The sequence below is a fragment of the Sciurus carolinensis genome, chromosome 11 (assembly GCF_902686445.1).
Source record: "Sciurus carolinensis chromosome 11, mSciCar1.2, whole genome shotgun sequence".
Lineage (NCBI taxonomy): Eukaryota > Metazoa > Chordata > Mammalia > Rodentia > Sciuridae > Sciurus > Sciurus carolinensis.
In genome coordinates, this window is record NC_062223.1 from 103,661,477 (window position 1) to 103,687,947 (window position 26,471).

General features: G+C 33.4%; 1 protein-coding gene and 1 non-coding gene across 2 annotated transcripts in view; one reads left to right on the plus strand and one right to left on the minus strand.

Moving 5' to 3' along the window:
- The window catches only part of Dync2h1 (dynein cytoplasmic 2 heavy chain 1), a 374,205-nt gene that overhangs the window by 177,082 nt on the left and 170,652 nt on the right, over positions 1 to 26,471 (plus strand). Inside the window, 5 exon segments of the mRNA XM_047518130.1 lie at positions 10,089 to 10,154; positions 12,036 to 12,086; positions 12,836 to 12,913; positions 15,530 to 15,661; positions 16,600 to 16,672. Of these exon segments, the coding sequence (XP_047374086.1) occupies positions 10,089 to 10,154; positions 12,036 to 12,086; positions 12,836 to 12,913; positions 15,530 to 15,661; positions 16,600 to 16,672 (400 nt within the window).
- Positions 13,998 to 14,070, minus strand: Trnaa-agc (transfer RNA alanine (anticodon AGC)). Its single transcript has one exon. It is a non-coding gene; the product is annotated as a tRNA-Ala (tRNA).

The following is a 26,471-nucleotide window of genomic DNA, read 5'->3' on the forward strand; positions in this document are numbered from 1 at the left end:
AGCGTAATATCTAGCAAGGGTTTCTTATCCTTAACACTATTGACATTTTGGGCACATAATTCTTTGTTATGTAGGGCTGTTATGTGCATCTTAGAACATTAAGCAGCATCCCTGATGTCTGTGAACTGATGCCAGTAGCACTCGCTCCCCCTACTGCCCATTTGTGAGAATCAAAAAATATCTCTAGACATTGCCCAGTGTTCCCTAGGTCTGGGGACAAAATTGTTTCCCATTACTAACATTATTAGGTAAACTAATGCCTGCTTCTGAGTTAGGAGCATTTTGTTATGGAAGTCTTCATATTATGAACGTTCCAGAGAAACATGTAATAAACAATAATTTAGAAACTTTTGAATATTAGAAAAAACATGGAGGCTTTTCATTTAAGATTAAAAAAAGTCTGAGCATAGCTTAAGACATTATGTTAAAGAAGAGCTTCATAAAGGCAGTTAACTGAGTTTGAGAAATAGTTACTATGGTTCATTTATAAAGACAGCAAATCTTGAAAAATGTCAATATGTTTTTTAGAATTGTAGTTGTACATTTCTGTAGAATTTCTTCTTTAATGGGAACTTGGGTTTGTATTTTTCTTTCAAAGGTTGTTTTTTATTTATTTTTTATTTTTTATTTTTTTGGTACTGGGAATTGAACCCTTGTGCTTGTGAGGCAGGCATTCTACCAACTGTGCTATATTCCCAGACCTTTCAAAGGTCTTATAATTAATTAACTATGATTCTAAAATTCACCTTTTGGTGCCTCAGTTTTAACTCATATAAAATGGGGAATTATAAGCAAGTGATGTCAATCCATTTTGTTATTAAAATGTATGATCCTAGGTATGTGGATGACTATAGTGATATAGTTTCATTAGTTGTAGATTTCATGGCGTCTCTAACATTTGTATAGTGTATTATTTCATGTAATAATTAGTTTTTTATTATACAAACATAAATATTTTCAAAAAGAGCTTCAAACTTTTCAAACTGTAATAGGAAAATTGTAGTCCATTTCCGCTCTTTTGTGTTCATATTTATGAAAATATAGTTTTAAAAAATTTATTATATACTTTGTTCTATAGCTTCTCCTTTGTTGCAGTAGGTCCTAAAGATCTTACTATAAATATAAATATGTTAACCTCATTATTTTTAGTGATTTTGTGGTATTCCATAATATGGCTATACAGGTTGAATATTCCTTATTCTAAATGCTTAGGATCAGTGTTTTACATTTTGGAAACACTGAAAAGATTTTTACCAGTTAATTTCCATCCACCAAGTAATTAGAGATACCTCTTTCCTTGCATAATTATCAAATCTGGATGTTATCAGTCTTTTTAATTTTTACCAAGCTCTGGTTTATAAATGTTATCTTACTTTTTAAAAATATCTTCTCTTTATTGTTTTTGAAGTTATTTATTTTTGCCCTCCTCCCTTACCCTGCTGTATTTATCTATTATCTTGGTATTCTAAAGAAAAAACTTTTACTTTAAATAGAGCAAATCCACTTTATTATAATTATTGTCTTTAAATTATATTTTTTAATCATTAGAATTAATTATTTTAACTTCTATTTCATTATTTTGATGAGGAAATTTTTAATGAAGTGGTAATCTTTTTTATTTTCAGGTTAATATATTAAACTACATAGTTTCATTTTGGTTAATCTCAATAATAATGGGTTTAATGCTTTTCTAGTTTCCTTCCTAAAACCTCTACACTAAAATAGGCTGTGATTTATGAAAATGTCAAGGAGCTACAGTTATCTTAATCTGTTCCAAATTCTATTGAAAAGTGGGTGTGTTATAAATAAATATTATTCTTAAAAAATGTTTTAGGTCTGACGATAGTATAAACTTCCTTCATATTTATTCCAAATATTAGTAGACTTTTTTTGTTAGTTTCTTGTTTCTAACTGTATATTTGTATTTCAGTTTATGTAGCCTCACTTTGTTTTTAGCAATACGTTATCTTTGCTGATGAGGTTTAAGTCCTATGTCATATATTTTGCAAAGTAATTAAGGAAAATAAGTATTTAGTATGCACATGTTTTGACATGTTAGTAGAATATAGTTAGGATTACTTCTTTGAAGTCACTTTGCCTTTCAAAAATACATTAAATTAGATTAAGGCAGCATTTTGTTATACTAGGAGGGAGGTTGAAAAACTTTATTTCCTTAATATTTTAGTGTTCAATTCGAGCTTTTCATTGCCTATATTGAGTAATACTTTTCTATTGTGAACAATTAAAATCATAAAAAGATAACTATGGTTTATAGTTCGTAGGACATGTTTTTAATTGATGATGGAATTTTTTTTAATAAAATTAATTTGTTTGAGTAACATTCAACCTATACAGCATAAATTAAGTACTACATAAAGTTTCAGTAAATAATTCAGAAAGCACAGTAATAAAAAAAAATCAATAAGATATTTCTCAAGATTTAGAATTGTAACTATTGAGGATGGAACCATTTTTAAATTTTCGGGAAAGCTTTTTGGGGTTTAGCAGTCAGCATAATATTAAATTGCCTGCCAGTTTCTCTCATGCTGGTTTTGCTGTTGTGTTGGTGACAGCAGTATGGCAACAATAAATTTTTGAAATAGAGACAGACTAGGATTATTAGCATTCTCATCACATTGAACTGAAAGAAATGTTTGAGTTGTTTTTATGGCAGAAAATTTAGACTTTTAACTCAAATAGAGAAAACTGTCTAGTAATTTCAGTTTAGATTATCAGCTATGTCATTATTTTACTTCAAAAAATCAAAAATTTTTATTTTAGTTACCTAAGTATTTTAGAAAATTATAGGATCATTAAAATATTTGGTTCCCCTAAACTTATGATTATTATAAAACTACGTACAAGTCAGTCCCTTTGCATATCTTGTCTTCCACTTCAGTTTGATCCGGAGTTTTGGAAGCTATTGTGGAGTGTTAGTTTCAAGCTATTGAATCACGGAAGAGGGTTGGAAGGGAGGATTAGGAGGATATATTCTTACTGTTTCCTCTTCCTCATGGAAGTAAAGAGATTTGAAAAGATATAAAAAGAATATTTGGTGGGTTATGAAGAGAATTTTTTTCACGCAAACTCCTTGGATATTTTCTATGTAACTTACCTCACCTTTCTTTCCAAACAAATTTGTTTATTGACTGAGTAAAATTCAGGTGGGTACTATTTTAAAATAAAATATAAATAATACCTCATGATTGTTTTTATTGTATAAATCATTTAATTTTTTTATTTTTTCCTATCAAAATGTGTTTTGTTATATTAAAAAAGGAAATTTTCTGACTGGGTGTTTAGAAATTTTATAACCTGTTGTTTAAAATGGTTCTTGATAATTTAGATAATTTTCTTATGCTTTGATAACTTTGAAACTTTCAGCATCATATCTAACCATTTGAGTTTTTTGAACATATATTGAATGTGCATAGAATTGCCCATTGAAATGTATGATTGAGCTTTAAGCCCAAATGGAAGTGCTCAAGTTCTGTGCAATATCATCTCCTTTGATTAAAGTGGGACTTTTCTTTATAAGGTAATATATATTTTTCATGAAATGTATTTGATGAAATTTGTAGAATAGAAATAAAAAATGAATTGCTTAGATTTTCAACATCTTTGAGAATCAGAATTTATGGAATATTTTTAAAATAATTTTTTCCAGTATCATACATAGTCTATCAGTTCACTGCATGTGAGATAATTACCTATCGCCTTTTGATAAGTGCCTTAAATATTTTGCCATTTATTGCTTAAAATAGTCCCATTATACAGAGGAGGAAACTAATAGATTTAGAACTAATAACCTTTCTCTGCTCAGATCTAGAGAATGTTGGAGTTGGAATTCAAATGCATTCTACATTATGTTTAAGGTATCTCGCTAATAGGATGCAGATGAAACAAACCACTATATCTAGAAATGTAATTTTTTACAAATATCTTTATTTTACTTTTTTAGTTTTTGGGGTGCTGAGGATTGAACCCAGTGCTTCACATGAGGCGAGTGCTGTACCACTGAGCTACAACCCCAGCGCATAGAAATGTGTATTTGAACTCAGCTATAAAGTGGACTTTTAAGATTTCCTCATATCACATTAATCTTTATCTACTACTTTACTTTGATTATTTACTAGATTGTGTGTGGTATAATGGTTTGGGAGAAATGACTTATACTGCTCAGTAGCCTATCATCTTTTTTTTCTCATTCAGTCACTTATTCATGTGATGTTGAGATGCTACTTTTACATACCCCCTTTATAGTAAAGTTTTCTAATAGAACCATTTTTCTAATGGAACCGATAATGAGGTAGATTAACATTGAATTAAAATAAATGCATTTTCTGTTCTGAGAAGCAAAGTAAATCAAGAATTTTTAAAGATGCCAAAAATGTGCTCAATTTTGGACATTGATAGGTTTTTTTTTTTTAAAATGCATTCAAAAAATCCTTAAGCTTGATTCATTCATTTGTAATTTTGCTTTAATTTAATTGGAAATAATACTTCCAGGTGCTCCAACTCATATTTTTTTCCTCTCTCTCTTTCTTTGTAAACTGAGTTTTTAGTTTTATTCTTGAATCATTATTTTTCCTAATAGCATTATTGTTAAATACTTTGGTTAAAGATATTCTTAACTAGGCAACCAGACAGGTAGTGCAAAAGACTTTTTGCTTTATTTCCAGCTTAACAAATCATGGAAGAAAATCATGGTTGACCTAGCTTAGGCCATGTAGCACTTTTTTATCACTATGTGAAATGATATAATGTGATTGAAAGCACTATAATTGCATTTATCCCTAAGGCCAGGATGTCTTCTGTGACCAGAAAGCAGGAAGAAGGGTAATCACCCTTACTTATTTATTGGCCACATACTTTGTGTGCCAAATTTTGATGCCATTTTGGAGCTTGTGCTCAGTAATAATTAGCAGTGAGTTTACAGACTCCAGTGGGTAATATGAAGTTTATAGAGAGGTAGGAACTTTCCTTAACTCTGTTAACACTGGGAGACTACTTTATTCTTCAGTTCAAAGGAAAAAAGAGCTCAATAAATGTAATAATTTTGTAAGTTTGTTTGTATAGACTTATAAAGAATTAAGTGTGTAAATAAATGTTAAAGACTTCAAAATAATACACTTATTTATTATCCTGTCTTACTCATTGTTTATTTGTTTACCTTAAACTATGAAGTTTTATAATCATAAAATATCCCTATACTTGTAAAATAAGCATTTCAGTGATTTTTTCCAACTTATCATTGTTGAATCCAAACCTGAATTCTGACCTTCTTATACCTAAGAATACTACACATCTCTCAGAAGATGTGCCATGCCTTGCTTTTTAATAGTATTTTAATTCACATAGTAGCTGTTTCATATATATTGGTAGTAGGCTGTTACTGTCTTTTGACTATATCTTGTGTTTTTGGTTACTGCTTCTGCTTTTATATTATGAAGGTTTATTCATTTTGCACTAATTTTCATGTTATAGTTGTGAATGCATTTAATTATTTTTAATGTGGTTTTAGAATCACAGCAAAATTTAGCAGAAAGTAGTCTTCCACTATACTCCATGCCCACATGTACCACTTGGCCTCCTCCCACTGTCAAAATCCTGCACTAGCCTGGTACATTTCTTATTATCAGTGACTACATTGGCATATCATTTTGACTAAAGTCCATTATTTTAAATTAAGGTCCTTTTGTGACATTGTACCTTCCGTGGGTTTTGATAAATGTAAATGACATATGTTCACAATTTAAGTATCAGACAAAGTAGTTTCACTTGCCTAAAAATCCCTGATGGGCCACATTTTCATCCTTCTCTCTCCTTAACCCCAGCAAACAGTAATCCTTCTATTATAGTTTTACTTTTTTAAAAATGTCATCTATTTTTAATCATATATTATATAGCCTTTTCAGATTGACTTCTACCCTTCAGTAATGTGCATTTAAATTTCCTTTATGTCTTTTCGTGGATTGTTAGCTTATTTCCTCTTAGTGCTAAATAATATCCTATTTTCTAGATATTGACCAAAGTTTCTTTATTGATTCACCTACTAAAGGATATCTTGGTTGCTTCTGAGTTTTAGCAAGTATGAACAATGCTGCTGAAAACACCCATATGCAGGTTTCTGTGTAGATACGAGTTTTTCAACTCTTGTAGGTGAATCCCAAGGAGGGCAGTTGCTGGATCATCTGGTAAGGATAAATGTAGTTTTACAAGAAACTGCCAAATTGTCTTCCAAAGTGGCGGTATCATTTTGCATTCCTGCCAGCATGAATAAGAGTTCTTGTTTCTCCACATCCTCGCCAGCATGTATCATTGTCAGTGTTTTGAATTTTGACCATTCTAACAGGTGCATTGGAGTATCTCCTTTTCATTTGCATTTTCCTGTGATGTAATGTGTAATTCTTTATGCTTGAATGTTTATTTATATTTATTCACTTAATCAAGGGACATCTACTGAGTACTTGTATTCATACACATAAATATCCAATATATATTTTTATAAAATATATTGTGTTTTTCAAAATACTGGATCTGGACAACAGGGATGTCAAGTACAACTTAGAGGAGAAGTTTATTTTGGCATGTGGTTTCAGAGATTCAGTTCATGGTCAGCTGATTCCATTGCTTTGGGTCTAGATGAGGCAGAATCATGGCCAAAGGATGTGAAAGAGGAATGCTGTCAGCTCATGGCAGCCAGGAAGCAGAGAGAGATTGAGGAGCAACAGATAAAACAGAATTCCCAAAGGCATAGCCTCAGTGACCTACTTCTTCCAGCCATGCCCTAGCTGTTACCACGCAGTAATTCATTCAAATTATAAATCCATCAAATGGATTAATTCACTGATTAGGTTACAGCTCTCATAATCTAATGGTTTCACCTATGAACATTCCTGCATTACTACATGAGCTTTTTGGGGGATACCTCAGATTGAAACTATAACAGACTTACTAGTAATATTTCCGGAGAGTCTTTAAAAAAAATATGTATCTTTTTTAGATGTTATGTCTAATATCATTACCTCTGTTTATAGGTTTACAATCACATACACATTCAATATTGGATATGAAGTGTTATTTACAATATAGGAAAAACCAAATAAGATATACATTGGTAGAAAGGAGTGTACTTGAATAGATGATTTCTTTTTGTAAATAAATTTTTACTAGTTTATTTTTTTTCTCTTTTATTTTTGCAGTACTAGAGATTGAGCCTAGGGGTGTTAATACCAGTTAGCTACATCTCCAACCATTTTTAACTTTTTAATTTTTGAGATGGGGTCTCACCAATTTGTCAACCCTCCTGCCTCAGTGTCCTGAGTTCACTGGAATTATGATCCTATACTACCGTGCCTGACTTTTACTGAGTTTTTTAAAAAAACAAATAATATAACTTTATTTTAGAAAATTTGCAAAATACACATAAGAAAAATGAAAATAAAAATGACCTACAGTCTCAAAACTGAAGCACCACAATAAATTTTAGTGTCCTTAAAATTTGTTTTTTGAAGGTACATAGACACATGTTTATATAAACCTACTCTTCCTCTTTTCACAAAATATGCTATGCGGTATATTTTGTTTTGAATATCATTCATGGTAGATTTTTATTTTGAAGGACAATTTGGGAATGTGAATCATAGATTTTGGAGCCAGAATATTGCCTTCCCAGTGACAGCAAATCTCATATCTGTCATTGTAATTGGTCCTGATAGCTTCCATCATCTTAGACAGAGTTCTTGTCTTCTCAGTTAAACTGTGTGAAGACAATGGCGGTACATGTCTTCTTGTGCCCCAGGTGGGTCTTTCCCTTGACAATACAGTAGGGCACCCCCCGTCTCATAACATAAGACAGGCAAAAAAAGAATCAGCTAGAAGAGAACAACATGATAGATTTTGAACTGTCTTTTGAACCGTCAGGTGATTTCAGTTTTGCTTTTGTTATTAGTGATATTTTAATGAATATCCTTATTATCTAGGAACACATACATGATCCTTTTGCATAAATTTCTAGAAGTGAAATTTATTGATGTAGGGGCATGTAGAATGTAAAGAGGGAATAAAATTCTGTTCAGAATGTAATAATTTTATCCTCCCTAACAATATATTATGACATAATCACGACATCATTAATACTATGTGCCTTAATATTTTTAAAAATTATTCCCCTTAATATTTAATATAAAATTATATGTGTTTTATTATTAATCAGATAATGTATACATATGTATGAAGAAAAAAGTCTCCTTTGTAGTTCCCCTTCCAACTTAAGTTATCCCCTTCAAATGGTTATATAACCAGTATTAAAAATTCATTTTATCATCTGCAAATTTACTTGTATGCACAGTGTATGTTGCAATTTTCACATGTATGAATTTTTGTATTCAGTTTTTTTTTTTAAACTTTAGTCTTGTTTTAATGTGGCAATTGCTTCAGGTTTTTCCTTCCATTTTCTTGTATTTTACTAATATTTTCATCATCTGGATCATCAGCTGAATCTAATTTCAACAAGTATACTTTTTTCCAGAAATTCTCCCTTCCCCACTCTGCTTTTTTTAGAAGTGTTTACTTCTGGGGAGTGCTAATCTTGTCTATGTGCTTAACTGTTATTTAATCATACTTATTATAGAATATCTTTCAGATTCTTCTGTCATCTTAAGTTCTTGGGGTTTTAGTCTTGTCAGTGTGTTTAGTGATGCCTGCTCATAGTGGAGAATTTTCTTATGTTGGCAGTTTTGGGCTTTCAAGTTCATTGATGCTTTATTTTTTGGTGTACTTGAGATCTGGGTTAGGGATGTAACTGTCTAAGCCAGGTTTGCCTAAACTCTTGCCAGGTATCCAGTGAAATCCTATTAATTTGGTTGTTTAGAGATTTCTTGTTAGTTCTATAGTAAAAATTTATCTGTGAAGTTTGTGCTAAGCACAAGTTTAAATTTTTCAGAGGGCACTTTCTTTTACCCAGTTTTGAGGTGAATTTGTCTCCTGCTTCCTGTGAATATGGGCATATGGTCATAGTCTTTCTTTATAATGTAACTTTTAAAGGGCCCCAGATTTAGACCAAGATCTCATTTTTAGTATCCTTCCTCATGTTGTCCCTGGTAGCGCCTAACTCTAGGTTACTGTGCCTGATGTTTTCCTTCAAGTCAGCCACAGCTGTTTTAATACCACTATGGTTTTTTAGTTCATTCTTTCTGAGTTTTGGGAACTGTTGTCCCATTCTTTTTATTTTTTTAAGTGCAACCATATGTTATCTTTTATCTAAAATTTTATGTGTTTGTAACTTGAAAGTTTTTAGAGTCTTCTATCTTTCATCTTGCTGGCATTGCGAAACCAGTAGCTAATTTTCTATAATTCTGTGAAAGTTGATTAATGTGTTGTTCCACAGGTATAAACATTAATACTGATCAAATAATAAAATACGTTTGACCTACCTATTTCTTGACATAATGTGGTAATGCTTTTGTTTTACCTGTAAGATATGACAAGTTCTTTTGTTAAATCAGTTACATGTTTTAACTCTGCTTCTTTTCCCTAAGTAATAACACATTGATGGAATTATTCATTGGGTTCAGTTTGTAAGATTTCTTTTTTTTATTAAGTGGAAAGTAAAGAGTACACTAGTTTCCTATTTAATTTAGGAAGTTAATCAATATCTAGAAAGGAGAAAATATTGTAGTTGTGATAATTACATGTAATCACCCTTATGTTTAAACTTACACAATGACAAATTGAAGATTGCTAATGTACAAAGTTGATCTGGTTAGTAATATGTGGTTCAAACTTAATAGTTGAATTTCAACTAACTAAATAAGTTATATTTTTTATTTTTTACTGAGATATACATTCAACTTCATCTTAGTACTTTCTCTAAGAATTTTATTACTTATTGCTTTTGCTTCCTCCACCCCAACTTAGAAATATGTGTTTTATGGAGACATAGTCTGTACAGTCGTTTCTTATATTGATAAAAGTAGGTGATTTGAAGACAAAATTTTGATTTTTATGAGCCAGAATTGAAGGGCTATGTTTTTCCAAAGACACAAATTTAGAAAAGTCATGATACTGTCTATTATTCTTTGCAGGCTGACCAGCTGATGTTTGCTTTGCATTTTGTTCGGGGCATGCATCCTGAACTTTTTCAAGAAAATGTAAGTGGAATTGAAGGAAGAAAACTTTAGAGTTGCAGGAAAACTTGGTGATGGGTGTATTTTTAATTAGATTAGAAGCTACTTTAGGCCATAAATAATGTATTAACTTACTAATCTTTTACAAAGTTAGAAATTCAGTGTAATATGCTGTTTTTCAGTTCTGTTCCCTTATTGGTAAACCCAACTTTCCTGAGTGATGACAAGGAAAGGAATCTAAGTAACTTATCAAGCTGCCTAGGTTTTTCTGAATCTAGGTTCATTTACTTAGGATACCAGAGGAAGCAGCCTTCTTATTTTCCTGGCCTACGCAGTAGAACCAATAAATGTAGTGAGAGAATATGGGTATACAACTACATTATTTATTACCTTCTTTGACTTGTCAAGCGTCAGCAGGCACTGTGGTGCATTCCTGTAATATCAGCAATTTAGCAAGGCCCTAAGCAACTCAGTGAGACCCTGTCTCTAAATAAAATATGAAAAAAGGCTGGGAATGTGGCTCAGTGGTTAAGTGCCCCTGGGTTCAATCCTCAGCACAAAAAAAAAAAAAAAAAAAAGTCAGATGGTGAAGCAAGAGGATGGACAGTTCCTAGAAACTTCCTATAACCCATAGATTTATGTTAATATCTTTATATATAATTTTATCTTTTTGGTCTATGGTGTCTGTTTTTGTCTGCCATATAATGTCCTCTGAAACTTCGAAAGAATATTCCTTGAGCTAGAGCTTAACCAATCCATCTCTGGTCTACCTGTAATTTTTTAAAAATATTTATTCTCTAATAATTTTTCTTATAAAGTAAGACTGTAGTAGCCAGGGTGCCAGTGCTGTACATCTTTGACCTAGTAACCTTTAATTCTACTTGGTCAGACTTTAACTATCTTCTGGAATTCCTTCATTCAAATAGTTTAATAGGCAGTTCATTCAGAATTCTGTCAGTGTTCTTTCTTTTCCTCTAACTCAATATGGTCTGGTTCACTTGTATATTTTTTTCTGAATTTATTAACTTGACTCCTTTTATTCCTGTTAATGTCAATGTCTTTCCCTCTTCCTGTATAATTTTTTTCACCATGATCATTATGTTTCATGTAATATAAGATCTGTATTCCCTGTTTTTTTCCTACTAGAGAATAACTAAATTATCACTGAGAAAAAGGGAATATTTTTCTGATGCATTGTAGAAATAATCATCCCTATTTTAATTACATGAGATTGCATAATTATAATTATAATAGGGAGAGTAGATGGTCAGGATGGTGGAGACAGGAATTATGTTGCTTTGGTAGTTTTTCCAGATTGCTATCAAATTCTTATATACTATATTTGCTAGACCATGTGTGACAAATAGTATGATAGTGCCCTTTATTATCTAACCTGTGAGAATCCTAGAGTGAAGACGTAGATTTTCTTGGAACACCATATTCCGTAACACTTGATTTATCTTGATTCTGTGCCTAAAAAATGGATTAATGGCAGTGTTATTCCAATCTGTAGGAAAAGATAAGTCAGTGGAAGTAATTTTCTGAACTTTACCAATCATATAGTTTTAAAATTTTTGGCATACCTTACTGCTAATCTAATAGTGAGAATTGGCATATAAAAGAACATAGTAACAGGTAGTAAGAAATGTTAATTGAATTACCCATTTAAATTTTTAGACATTGAGACTAACATACATTTTTAAACAAAGTTCTTCCTCGTACTGTTTATTATTATTTTATATTGGTACATGAACTCATAATGTTAATATACTAGAAGAAGTAAGTAGATGTGAAAGACGTTTTGTTTTTTTTATCTTCTTAGCTGCATTGTAAGTCATCTTATAGAAAAATTAAAATAATTTTGACTTAAAAATATTTTTTGTTTTCTTCATTTTTATTCAAAAGGAGTGGGATACATTTACAGGTGTGGTTGTTGGAGATATGTTACGGAAAGCTGTAAGTTAAAATAAAATTTATTTATTTATTATTAGAGAAAATATCTCTGACTTTGACTTCATAAAATATAATTAGCTTCAGAGGAGTTTAAAATTATTGTTGAAATTATACTTTGATCAGAGGACTATATTCTGGCCTCTGCTGCTATAATATGGACTTAATATATTTTTTGACATTGAAGATATAGTCTTGAGAATAATATTAAATACTAAGGAATTAATGTAGTTCATTTTTAGCAGTATATGTATACTTTATTCTAAGAAAATTTTTATCATCTTTAGGAAAATCAAACATTGTATTATAACTAGGAAAATTTTCTTATGTAAATGAAGTTTAAAAATATTTCTTAAAACTTAATAACTTCAAATTCAGGTTTTTCTTTCGCTTTTCTATTTGACTAAATAATGGATAAATCAGTCCATTGAAAATATTTTACAGAACCTAGATCACATCTGAAGTGCAAGATGTAATTTAAAATAATGTACTTTCTATCATAGTCTCTTATGACATTTTTTCCTAAGTTTCATGAAAAGTTACATACAATGAAAGTTAATGAACAATTGTCTAACTAGTCTCTCTATACCTTTTATTACATATAGTTTTTTCATGGTGACTTGTAAATTATAAAAAATAGAATATTGAATGAGTAATTTTTTCAAAATTGTGTCATAAAAGTAGCTAGTCAATTGCTATTTTTAAACTCTGAATTTTACCTAACATACCAAAGAAAATAATTGTTTCTATTAAAGGATTCTCAACAAAGAATACGTGATCAACTTCCATCTTGGATAGATCAGGAAAGAAGCTGGGCAGTAGCAACATTAAAGGTATTCCTTTTCTGCTTGAGGGGTAGCTGAATTTTTTTTGTGCATTTTAGTTATTTCTGTTGAGTTTTTTTATGTTTTATTTATTTATACTCAATGTTTATTTCTGAGACTAGGACATGTCTCAGCTGAAAGACATCAAAGAATTATTGTGATTACTCCATTAATCAATATTTAATTGATTAAATCTTTCATTTATGAAATAGCATGCCGTTAATGTTCAGGTATTCTAAATATAGTATCTTTCTCTCTTTACCTTTCTTCAGTTTTATCTGTGTTTTTAATTATTTAGGCCAAAATATTATTTTTATGGATAATGAAAGACAAACACTTCTCTGTGTGTGTGTCTGTCTTTCCTTTCTTACCTCCCTTCTTGTGCTTTTCCTTCTCAATTCTTATAATATTACAATACCGCATGGTAAAAACAATGAGAATAACTAGCAGTTATTAATAGCTTAATGTTTTTAAGGCATTATGCAGACTTTAAAAATGGATTATCTGATTAGATATGTCCAATAACATTATATATGTGTAACTACTGTTATTATCTTCATATAACAGATGAAGAAACAAAGGCACAGAGAGGTAGTCTCTTGTTTATGGTCACTTAGAAAATGGAGGCAGAATTCAAAACTGGGCTTCTTGTTGCATAATCTGGTCTCTTTTACCACTACTCTGTATGCCTTTTTTCCAAAAATAGTTGTTGAATAAAATAAATTATATACTTTGCCATTTATTATTTTCTTCATTAATCATTTATTTGTTGCTTACTACCAATCAGTATAGTGCCAGTGACCAAACTTTAGTCAGCCCCCTGAACCTCTCCTAGGCCTATCAGTGTACTTCCTTGTGAAATCTGATTTTAGCAGGAACTCTGCTACATTGGTTTAACCAGAATTTTCCTATTCTCTGGATCTTAACATCCATGATATCTAATTGGCATTTTCATCCTCCACCATCCCCCAGGTGATTCTAATCACCTTGACCTGTGTTCAGCAAGAATTCTGTTGAATTGGTTTAGCCAGAATCTTCCTTACCCCTGACCCCTGATGTTTTCTCTTGGTAATTTCCTTTTTTTTTTTGGTGGTGGTGGTACTGGGGATTGAACCCAGGACCTTTTTCATGCTAGGCAAGCACTCTACCAACTGAGCTATATCCCCAGCCCCCCTCTTGGTAATTTTCTATTTGCAGACTACTACCCTCTTATAAGTTATTGTATTCAGAATTGAAAGCTATTCTATATTGACATCTTTTCCCCTATAGCAATATCCTTGAATAAAATTTGTTATTACTGTTCCAACTATTGTCCAGATCTGTTTTTTTTCTTCAACATCAGTGAGATGACAAATGCATATTTTTATATGGAGGCCCTGCCATGAATAAACTTACACTGTAGAGATTATATCAAATAATTACTTTCTGATATGGTTGGCACAGTATAAGAGGGATAGTTCTGGTAATTTGACCCAGTGTTTAACCTGCAGCTAGAGAGCCTTCTAACTGTGCTGTACAGCCTATCTCCAATACATAATGACTATATGATGTGTAATGCACCTAAATTAGTGGAGAATAGAGCTTACATACTGATATTAAAACCAACATACCAATATCACCTTATCCTAACATGCTTACATCATTTATTGAAAATAATTAAATTGAAATATACTTTTTTAATATTTTCCTGTTTAGTTTTAGGATAAATGATGAAATTTGGGCATGATAATCAATTATTTAGATAGGAACGTAGATACTTGGATAAAGAATTCTTACATACTTGATTCAATTTTATGTTACATGAAGTTTAACACTACAGGCACAGATCTTCTAATTCATCATTATTTTCAGTGAAAATTCTCCATCTGTACAGCTTTACATTTCTGATCCTATAAGAACAGCATTCTTGCTGAAGGCTGATGAGGGTAATCACATATCAAGGGGATGGGATGAGAAATTTGATCAGATACTGAGCATAGGGATTTTTGCTAAACTGACTTAGCAAGTTTCTTGCTAAAACTGAATTTTGCAAGGAAGGACATGAAACCTTAGGTTGAAGCCTAATCAAAAAAAGCTCTGCAGACCTGACCTAAGGTTTTTATTTTTTATTTATTTTTTTCCGGTGTGTGTGTGTGTGTGTGTGTGTGTGTGTGTGTGTGTGAGAGAGAGAGAGAGAGAGAGAGAGAGAGAGAGAGAGAGAGAGAGGGAATCCTTATTGATATGAAATTTGACATATTTTTGCAGTTTAACATGGAATTCAATTGCAGCAATCCCTAAAATTTTGTACTTGATTTTTAGTGACAGCATTTCTTTTCTCCACAAGGTGGAGATAGCTAGGTATAAATATTTTCATGTAGAGAAAAGATTTCTTTTATGAGTATTGATTTAGTACTACTTTGAAAATGTTTTATTTAATTCTGGCATTAACACTGGATGAGTCTACCTTACTGTTTCTGACCTAGAAATGATCAAGACATCTTAGATAAGTGAAGACAAAGCAGAAAACCAGCAATATGTACCCATTAGTAGTTGGTTTTATTTGCATTTTTTTAAAAGATAAAAAATATGTACATGTTCACATATTTACATGTAGTTCATTATATGTTGTTATTTTTTATTTTTTAGATTGCTCTTCCTAGTCTTTATCAGACTCTCTGTTTTGAAGATGTAGCTCTGTGGCGTACTTATTATCATAATTCAATGTGTGAACAGGAGTTTCCATCTATTCTTGCAAAGAAAGTTTCCTTATTTCAGCAGGTAATATTTAATGTTATAAAAATGCAAAAAAATATTTAATATGTCATAATTCAGAAATCATTTAAAGAAACTTGGTTTTAAAGGTATTATCTAACCTTTAATGGCTTGTGGAAGGATTTTTTTTTACTTTTTACCAACTTATCTAGACAAATTACTTGCAAAATTTCTAAATAGGGTGTCTCCCATTGTAGATTTTCTTATTCTTTTTGTCTGTGATCCAAATGAGATCTTGTAATAGGAAAAATGATTTTAAAAGAAACTAAGATACCAATTACCTTAGTTTTTATTCATTTTCTAGAGTTCTATCAAAACAGAATGATGAAATCTACTGATAGGTTCCATTCAGTTTGTGGCTAGGCAAAAGAGTAGAGTGGAAGAGCTCTCTAGAAATTGATGTTTTATGAAATGACCCTTGCATTTAACCATTTTTCTAGACTGTTGACTGTAGAATCTGTCTTCATTTTGTCTTTGTATACACTGAATTCTTTTTCAAGTGTGCTTAAAAATGAAAAATAGAAAAGTACAAACCATATAGGAATGAAATAAACATCTAAGAATAATGTAGATATATGTGATTTTAACATAATAGTAGTGATTTGAAGATTTTAGGCAGGATCTCTGTCACCAGAAATGTTTTACCTGTATTCTCTTATTTTCACCTGCTATTTAGTTCTCAGATCTTGAAGACATAGCTAACCTCATGTTTAGTTTAGATCATAGGTTTGAGGAAGCAAATGAATTTCAGTAATATTCTGGATATTAAAATGATGTCTTTGCATATGCCTGTTGTGACAGTTTAAGCATAGTAAACACTATGGAACAATGATGGATACACATATTTTAGTAAACATTTATTGAATTAGTGAACATTAATTATTATTAAATTAAAGTCATTTGGGAAATTTATTATTTAAAAATATTCTGTGCTTTATTTTTAGGTTCTTGTAGTACAGGCTCTAAGACCTGATAGATTGCAAAGTGCCATGGCTCTCTTTGCATGTAAAGCTCTGGGTAAGTGCAGTACTTTTCAAGACCAACCAGTAATCTGAATCATTTGTTTTAATTAACATTTTATTTTATGTGATCTTAGTTTAGAAATGTTGTAAGGTCTCTGTTTTTTATTCTTCTTATCTTATAATCTTTACCTGGTTTAAAAGATAATTCTCTTTTGGATAAGCATGTGTAATGTTGAATTACACTTGCTATTTAATTGACATCCTATATTTAATAAAGGTATTTGAGGTTTTGTAAATTATTTTCTTATGAAAATGCTTTGGGTATTTGTCAGTTTTGAAGATTACAAAAAAGATAATCAAGTGTTGGTGCCAAATTTGTACTGTGCAAGTACTACTTATAATCAGACTTCAGTGGAAAATTTAGACAATTAAATTAAAATACATGCACAGATACCATAATCTTAGGAAGTAAAGTCCTCAAAACAAGTAATTTTTGCCATGTGTAAAACAAACAAACAAACAAAAACCGAAAATTTATTTTAAATCATAAATTTCACAGTATAGTTTTGCCATTCCTTTTAAGATTATACTGACTGAAGAATTGTTATCACCAGTTGGAAATAATTCCACCTTCTCAAGAAAAATTTGGAGAAAACTGTGCTAAGGAAAGAGAATGAAAGGATTTTACTTAAAGTACAGACTCATTCAAGAATAATGAATCTTTACTATTAGTAAATGAGATTTTAGAATTATGTTGAAAATGGAAAACATCATAGTTAAAATAGTTTTCTGGCAGTTTTCCCCAGAAATCATTTATTTCTATTAGTTTATATATAAATATAAAAATAGTATTATATAAATAATATTAATTTGTATATATAAGTAATAGAAACCTTAAATTTCTATTAATTTATATATGTGTGTATATATATATATCATTGCATCCTGCACAGTGAATGAACAGTTTACCAAACGCAGGCTGTGAGTCAGATTGAGAAAATTAAAAGCCATAAGAAAAATAGAAGAAATAAGGACAAAGGACACGAAAATAGGTAAAATGCAGGTCCTGGTGGGTTGGTCAGCCGGATGGGTCTGACCGCTGACAAAGAGACTCCTGCTTGCTTTGTTTTATAGGCAAAAAACATCAAAAGGATTTATTGTGATAAAAACTTCTTCAAAGCAGAAACAGGCTAATTGGGGCTTATTTACTTGGCTGTCTCTTCTCTAACTCTGAAGAGCTGGCACCTCAAGGCTATTAATTTCTTCCACCCCAGGGCAGCAGGTGTTTGAATTCAAAGCTATCGAACCCCTAAATTCCACTCCAGGCATGGAATCTGCCCCTTTAACAATGGTCACCTGCAAGTAAGCCTATCTTTCAGCACCTTTTCACTGAAAGATTCCCAGAAGCAGCGTCTGCTGTCCAAGGCTGTAGAGTTCAAAGCAATGATTTGCTGCTCCTGACACATATATATATATATATATATATATGCATCTATTTATAAAATTTTATGTAGAACATTTCTCAACTATAATTTACATGTATTATACTCAAGTAAGATTCATATAATATACATAATTTCTCTAAATTAGAATTTCTCTAATAAATAAGTAGTTAGCACAGAGTTTTATGAAGTTGAAAAAATAATAGGCCTTATGTGAAAACCTTTGAGGTAGTGAATAATCATTCTCTTGTTAGTACATAAATTATTGTATTTAGGTATGTCAGTATTACTTTGAGAAATTGACCCTTAGCTTTAGGTTATTAATTTTACCCTAGTGAGCACACTCTTATTTAAATTTGAATGTTCATAATGATATTATCACAACTAACATTTAAACAGCTTTTACTGTATGCCAGAGATTAATTTAAATACTACACATATCAACTCCTTTAATCTTTACAACAACCTATGAAGTGCTATTTTATTTCCCTTTATAGAGGAGGAAACAAGATCACACAACTAGTAAATGATAGAATTCCAACACAACTCCAAAGCCTGTGTTCTTATTAATAACAAAAGAGACAAATTTGTTTTCAGTATGTGGGGATATTGTTGGCAATTGCTAACATAAAAGTCTCCTTAAGTCTTATAGTTGTATAATATACACATTTATTCCTATTGTAACCTACTGTATTAGTTTCTTACAACTGCCATAACAAAATACTACAAATCAGGTGACTTAAAACAACAGAACTTAATTGTCTCACAGTTCTTTCTGGTGGTTTAAAGTCTGAAACCAAGGTGTTGGCAAATCATACTCTGAAATCTTTTGGGAAATCCTGGCTTGCCTATTGCCATATTCTGATGGTTTACTGGCTATCTTTGGTGTTCCTTGGCTTGTGACTGCGTAACTTGAATCTATGCCTTCATTGACACTTGAAATTCTCTGTTTTCTATTTATCTGTATTCTTCTATAGGAACCAAATCATATTGGCTTGGGGCCCACTGTCCTCAAATATAGTTAACTATGTTGGCAATGTCCTTATTTCCCAATAAGTTCATATGCTGTAGTACTGGGGTTAGAACTTACTAAAATATCTTTTGGGGGAACTCAACTCAACCCATAGCGTTGATCAAGGCAGTTCTTCATGTGATCCCTGTCTTCTGCCTCACCAAAATAAACATGCATACACACAGATATTTTGAGTTTCATTTCAAACTGGTCTGCTGATTGGTTGGTGATGGGTTTATGGAAATGAGTCTGGAAATACCCTGTTTTTCTTTACCTTTGTTATGGAGAGGAAATGTCCCTGTTTAATTATCTTTGATAGAATGCTTATCTAGCAGATAATTTTTACATATGTGTGGCAGAATTTTTATCCACCAGACTTGATTGTGAATAATATACCCATATCAAACTCACTTAAGTGAAGAAGGAGAATTTTTTGGATTATGTAACCAGTATTCAGAAAGGATGAAGTAGGGGGCTGGCTTCTGGGCCAATTGACTTCATGAATTCAGACAAAATCAGTAGACTTTTCTGTTTAAGACTTGTAGTTTGTCTTTCTTTTTTTCCTCCATATGCCAAAATTTTCTGTTTCTCCCATTTTCTTTGTGTCTTTATCTTTCTTTGCCTCTTACATTGCTTTTAGACTCTCATTTTAATTTCAATTTGTATGCTGTCTTTTGTCTTAATATTCTGGTAAGATAAGGCTGCTGACCTCCTGAGTCATATTTTCAAACTGGTGATACAAGGGGGAAAAAGACATTTTCACCATCAAAATACTAGGTCTGATTTGTTCAGTTGGGAAGCATGTCCACACTATAGTTATACCACCAGAAATATGTGGAATTATAATTTCTTGAAAAAGAAAGCATGGATAGGCAAGGAGCTATTTCCAGAAGTAGGAGAAAGAGGTGCTGGTACAAAACAATAAATGTGCATTATAATCAGGTTATATCAAACCTATTTTAACTAATTTTTATTTTAAACAGTTCATTACAGTTGAGCCATTAATTTGTAAAGTGCATTTTAACTACTTTAAGAGTTACAAGTATGTAACTTTTTTTTTTTTTTAATTGTAACAAATGGGATACATGTTGTTTCTCTGTCTGTACATGGTGTAAAGGCATACCATTTGTGTAATCATAAATTTACATAGGGTAATGTTGTTTGATTCATTCTGCCATTTTTTCCCTTCCCCCCTCCCCTCCCACCCTTCCCCTCCATCTATACAGTCCTTCCTTCCTCCATTCCTGCCCCCCTCCCTAAACCCAACTCCAACCCCAACACTAACCCTTCCCACCCCCCATTATGTGTCATCATCCACTTATTAGCGATATCATTCTTCCTTTGGTTTTTTGAGATTGGCTTATCTCACTTAGCATGATATTCTCCAGTTTCATCCATTTGCCTGCAAATGCCATAATTTTATCATTCTTTATTGCTGAGTAATATTCCATTGTATATATATACCACATTTTCTTTATCCATTCATCAATTGAAGGACATCTAGGTTGGTTCCACAATCTGGCTATTGTGAACTGAGCAGCTATGAACATTGATGTGGCTGTATCTCTGTAATATGCTGATTTTAAGTCCTTTGGGTATAGGCCAAGGAGTGGGATAGATGGGTCAAATGGTGTTTCCATTCCAAGTTTTCTAAGGAATCTCCACACTGCTTTCCAGAGTGGCTGCACTAATTTGCAGCCCCACCAGCAATGTAAGAGTGTACCTTTCTCCCCACATCTTCGCCAACACCTGTTGTTGCTTGTATTCTTGATAATTGACACTCTAATTGGGGTAAGATGGAATCTTAGGGTGGTTTTGATTTGCATTTCTCTTATTAATAGAGATGTTGAACATTTTTCCATATGTTTGTTGATTGCTTGTATATCTTCTTCTGTGAAGTGTCTATTCATTTCCTTAGCCCATTTGTCAGTTGGATTATTTACATTCTTGGTGTAGAGTTTTTTGAGTTCTTTATAGATTCTGGAGATTAGCGCTCTATCTGAAGTATGATTGGCAAAGATTTTCTCCCACTCTGTAGGCTCTTTCTTCGCATTGCTGATAGTTTCCTTTGCTGAGAGAAAGCTTTTTAATTTGAATCTATCCCAGTTATTAATTCTTGCTTTTATTTCTTGTGCTATGGGAGTCCTGTTGAGGAAGTCTGGTCCTAAGCCGACATGTTGAAGCTCTGGACCTACTTTTTCTTCTATAAGATGCAAGGTCTCTGGTCTGATTCTGAGATCCTTAATCCATTTTGAGTTTAGTTTCGTGCATGGTGAGAGATATGGGTTTAGTTTCATTCTATTGCATATGGATTTCCAATTCTCCCAGCACCATTTGTTGAAGAGGCTATCTTTTCTCCATTGCATATTTTTGACCCCTTTGTCTAGTATGAGAAAATTGTATTTATTTGGGTTTGTGTCCGTGTCCTCTATTCTGTACCATTGATCCACCTTTCTATTTTGGTACCAATACTGCCGTTTTTGTTACTATTGCTTTGTAGTAGAGTTGAAGATCTGGTATTGCGATACCCCCTGCTTCACTCTTTCTGCCAAGGATTGCTTTAGCTATTCTGGGTTTTTTATTCTTCCAGATGAATTTCATAATTTCTTGCTCTATTTCTGCAAGGTACATCATTGGGATTTTAATTGGAATTGCATTGAATCTGTATAGCACTTTTGGTAGTATGGCCATTTTGACAATATTAATTCTTCCTATCCAAGAACATGGGAGATCTTTCCATCTTCTAAGGTTTTCTTGAATTTCTTTCTTTAGTGTTCTGTAGTTCTCATTGTAGAGGTCTTTCACCTCTTTAGTGAGATTGATTCCCAAGTATTTTATTTTTTTCAAAACTATTGTGAATGGGGTAGTTTTCCCAATTTCTCTTTCTGAAGATTCATCGCTTATGTATCAAAATGCCTTAGATTTATGTGCATTGATCTTATATCCCGCCACTTTACTGAATTCACTTATGAGATCTAAAAGTTTTCTGGTGGAATTTCCTGGTTCCTCTAAGTATATAATCATATCATCAGCAAATAGGGATAGTTTGAGTTCTTCTTTTCCAATTCGTATCCGTTTAATTTCTTTGGTCTGTCTAATTGCTCTGGCTAGAGTCTCAAGGACGATATTGAAAAGAAGTGGTGAAAGAGGGCATCCCTGCCTTGTTCCGGTTTTTAGAGGGAATGCTTTCAGTTTTTCACCATTTAGAATGATATTAGCCATGGCCTTAGCATAGATGGCCTTTACAATGTTAAGGAATGTTCCCACTCTCCTTGTTTTTTCTAGTGTTTTGAGCATGAAGGGGTGCTGTATTTTATCAAATGCTTTCTCTGCATCTATTGAATTAATCATGTGATTCTTGACTTTAAGTCTATTGATATGGTGAATTACATTTATTGATTTCCTGATGTTGTACCAATCTTGCATCCCTGGGATGAAACCCACTTGATCATGGTGCACTATCTTTTTAATATGTTTTTGTATGCGATTTGCTAAAATTTTGTTGAGAATTTTTGCGTCGATGTTCATTAAGGATATTGGTCTGAAATATTCTTTCCTCGATGTGTCTCTGTCTGGTTTAGGAATCAGGGTAATATTGGCTTCATAGAATGAGTTTGGGAGAGTTCCCTCCTCTTCTATTTTCTGGAATACTTTGAGGAGTATTGGAATGAGCTCTTCTTTAAAAGTTTTGTAGAACTCGGCTGAGAACCCATCTGGTCCTGGACTTTTCTTTGTTGGAAGACTTTTGATGACTTCTTCTATTTCATTACTTGAAATTGGTCTATTTAAATTGTGTATGTCCTCCTCGTTCAGTTTAGGCAATTCATATGCCTCTAGAAACCTGTTGATGTCTTCGAAATTTTCTATTTTGTTGGAGTATAGATTTTCAAAATAGCTTCTAATTATGTTTTGTATTTCAGTCATGTCTGTTGTGATATTTCCTTGTTCATTCCGAATTTTAGTGATTTGGGTTTTCTCTCATCTTCTCTTTGTTAGTGTGGCTAAAGGTTTATCAATTTTGTTTATTCGTTCGAAGAACCAACTATTTATTTTGTCAATTTTTTGTATTGTTTCTTTGGTTTCAATTTCATTGATTTCAGCTCTGAGTTTAACTATTTCCTGTCTTCTACTACTTTTGGTGTTGGTCTGTTCTTCTTTTTCTAGGGCTTTGAGCTGTAGTGTTAGGTCATTTATTTTTTGAGTTTTACTTCTTTTATTAAATGCGCTCCATGAAATAAATCTTCCTCTAAGTACCGCTTTCATAGTGTCCCAGAGATTTTGATATGATGTTTCTTTGTTCTCGTTTATCTCTAAGAATTTTTTAATTTCCTTCCTAATATCTTCTGTTATCCATTCATCATATAGTAGCATATTGTTTAATCTCCAGGTGTTGGAGTAGTTTCTGTTTTTTACTCTTTCATTAATTTGTAACTTCAATCCATTATGATCTGATAGAATACAAGGTAGTGTCTCTATCTTCTTGCATTTGTTGACATTAGCTTTGTGGCATAATATATGGTCTATTTTAGAGAAGGATCCATGTGCTGCTGAGAAGAAAGTGTATTCGCTCTTGGTTGGATGGTATATTCTATAAATGTCTGTTAAGTCTAAATTATTGACTGTGTTATTGAGATCTATGGTTTCTTTGTTCAATTTTTGTTTGGAAGATCTGTCCAGTCGTGAGAGAGGCGTGTTAAAATCACCTAGTATTATTGTGTTATGGTCTATTTGGTTTCTGAGATTGAGAAGGATTTGTTTAACATACATGGATGAGCCACTGTTTGGGGCATAGATGTTTATTATTGTTATATCTTTCTGATTTATGGTTCCCTTAAGCAGTATGAAATGTCCTTCTTTATCCCTTCTGACTAACATTGGTTTGAAGTCCACATTATCTGAAATGAGGATGGATACTCCAGCTTTTTTGCTGAGTCCATGTGCATGGTATGTTTTTCCCCATCTTTTCACCTTTAGTCTATGGGTATCTCTTTCTATGAGGTGAGTCTCTTGCAGGCAACATATTGTTGGATCTCTCTTTTTAATCCAATCTGCCAGTCTATGTCTTTTGATTGATGAATTCAGGCCATTAACATTCAGGGTTATAATTGAGATATGATTTGTATTCCCAGTCATTTGGTTCATATTTAAAATTTTTGACACATCTTGGTTCCTCCTTTATTTGACAGTTCCTTTAGGATAATTCTTCCCTTTGCTGATATGCTTCTTTGTTTTTTATCTCTTCCTCATGAAATATTTTGCTGAGAATGTTCTGTAATGCTGGCTTTCTTTTTGTAAATTCTTTTAGCTTTTGTTTATCGTGGAATGATCTTATTTCATCGTCAAATTTGAAGGTAAGTTTTGCTGGGTATAAGATTCTTGGTTGGCATCCATTTTCTTTCAGAGCTTGAAAAATGTTGTTCCAGGCCCTTCTAGCTTTTAGGGTCTGGATTGAAAAATCTGCTGATATCCGTATTGGCTTCCCCCTGAATGTAATTTGGTTCTTTTCTCTCACAGCCTTTAAAATTCTGTCTTTATTTTGTATGTTAGGTATTTTCATTATAATGTGCCTTGGTGTGGGTCTGTTGTAATTTTGTGTATTTGGAGTCCTATAAGCCTCTTGGACTTGATTTTCCATTTCATTCTTCAGATTTGGGAAATTTTCTGATATTATTTCATTGAATAGATTGTTCATTCCTTTGGTTTGTTTCTCTAAGCCTTCCTCAATCCCAATAATTCTCAAATTTGGCCTTTTCATGATATCCCATAGTTCTTGGAGATTCTGTTCATGATTTCTCACCATCTTCTCTGTTTGTTCAACTTCGTTTTCGAGGTTAAATATTTTGTCTTCAATATCTGAAGTTCTGTCTTCCAGCTGTTTTATCCTATTGGTTATGCTTTCTATGGAGTTCTTAATTTGGTTTATTGTTTCCTTCATTTCAAGGATTTCTGTTTGGTTTTTTTTCAATATCTCTAACTCTTTATTGAAATGATCTTTTGCTTCCTGAATTTGCTCTGTTAACTGTCGATTGGTGGGATCGTTCTATGCCTGCATTTGCTCTTTCATCTCATTGTTTGCTTCCCTAATCATTTTAATTATGTACATTCTGAACTCCCTTTCTGTCATTTCTTCTGCCATGCTGTCATTGGATTTTATTGATGTAACATCTAGATTTGTTTGGGGCATTTTCTTCCCTTGTTTTCTCATATTGTTCAGGAATCAGTGGGTCATTAAGATATTGCAGATTTCCTCTATCAACTTATAATGTCCCTGAAGATTGCTAGTATATCCCCTCTTATCCTTCAGTAGCCTGAAGTCTTGGAGGAGGTTGATAATGCAGAGCTCCACGAAGAAGCTGCCTCTCTAGGGGTGGTGACCCTCAGGTGGGATATATTCCCTGCTAGTGGGCAGATGTGCCTCCACTTGTTGACCAATGGTCATCCAATGGGGAACTAGACTGCGGGCTGAGGCAAGGCCTGTTTGTGCCTGTGTCTCTGGTTTTACCGTCCCTGTGGGAAAACCTCCCCCGGCCGGGAAGACTCACTCGGTGGGGACGTCTCGCTGGTCAGTTGCCCTCCTAGAGGTTCCCCTCAGTCTACAACTACCACCTGGGCTGGGCTGTCTTCCTCTGCAACGATCCCAGGGGCCTGGACCTACGTCCTGGGCCTGGGAGCCTCACCCTCCGCAGGCGAGTCTCCTTAGGCTGCCTCTCCCAGAGAATCTGCCCGCTGCCCTGGAAACTTCGCTCCGCCCCTAGGCGTGTCTCTGTGCGGCTCTTCCAGCAAGAAGCCACCTAGCTCCTGGGACCCTGCTCTGCACCAATCGCCTGGCTATGCAGCCCCTCCCTTGAGCCACCACCTGGAGCCCCGTACAATAGCTCCGAGACCCAGAGACCCGCCACACACCTCCTCCTCCGGACAGCCGCCCGGTTTCCGATGCAGTCACTAGGAGTCCAAACAACTCACTTCGGGTCTCCTCCTCCCGCCAACCACCCGTAGCCCTAGGCAGTCACTCCAAGTCCAAGTGACCCGCCCTGTTCCTCCTCCTCCTCCTTGGGGTAGCCCCCCGGGTGTTCAGGAGCCGTGGCTCCAAGACCAAGTGACTCACCACGCTCCTCCTCCAAGCAGGCCACCGGTGTTTAGGAGTGGTCGCTTTTAGTCCAATCAACTCACCACTCGCCTCCTCCTCTGGCAACCGCCTGTGGTTCTGATGCAGTCACTCCCAGACCAACCTTCCCACCGCTCTCCTCCTCCAGGCAGGCCACCAGTGTTCTGGAGCAGCTGCTCCGAGTTCAAACAGCTCGCCACGCAGCTCCTCCTCTGGCAACCGCCCGTGGCTCTGATGCAGTCACTCCTAGACCAAGCGACCCGCTGGGCCTCTCCTCCTCCTCCGGGCAACCCCC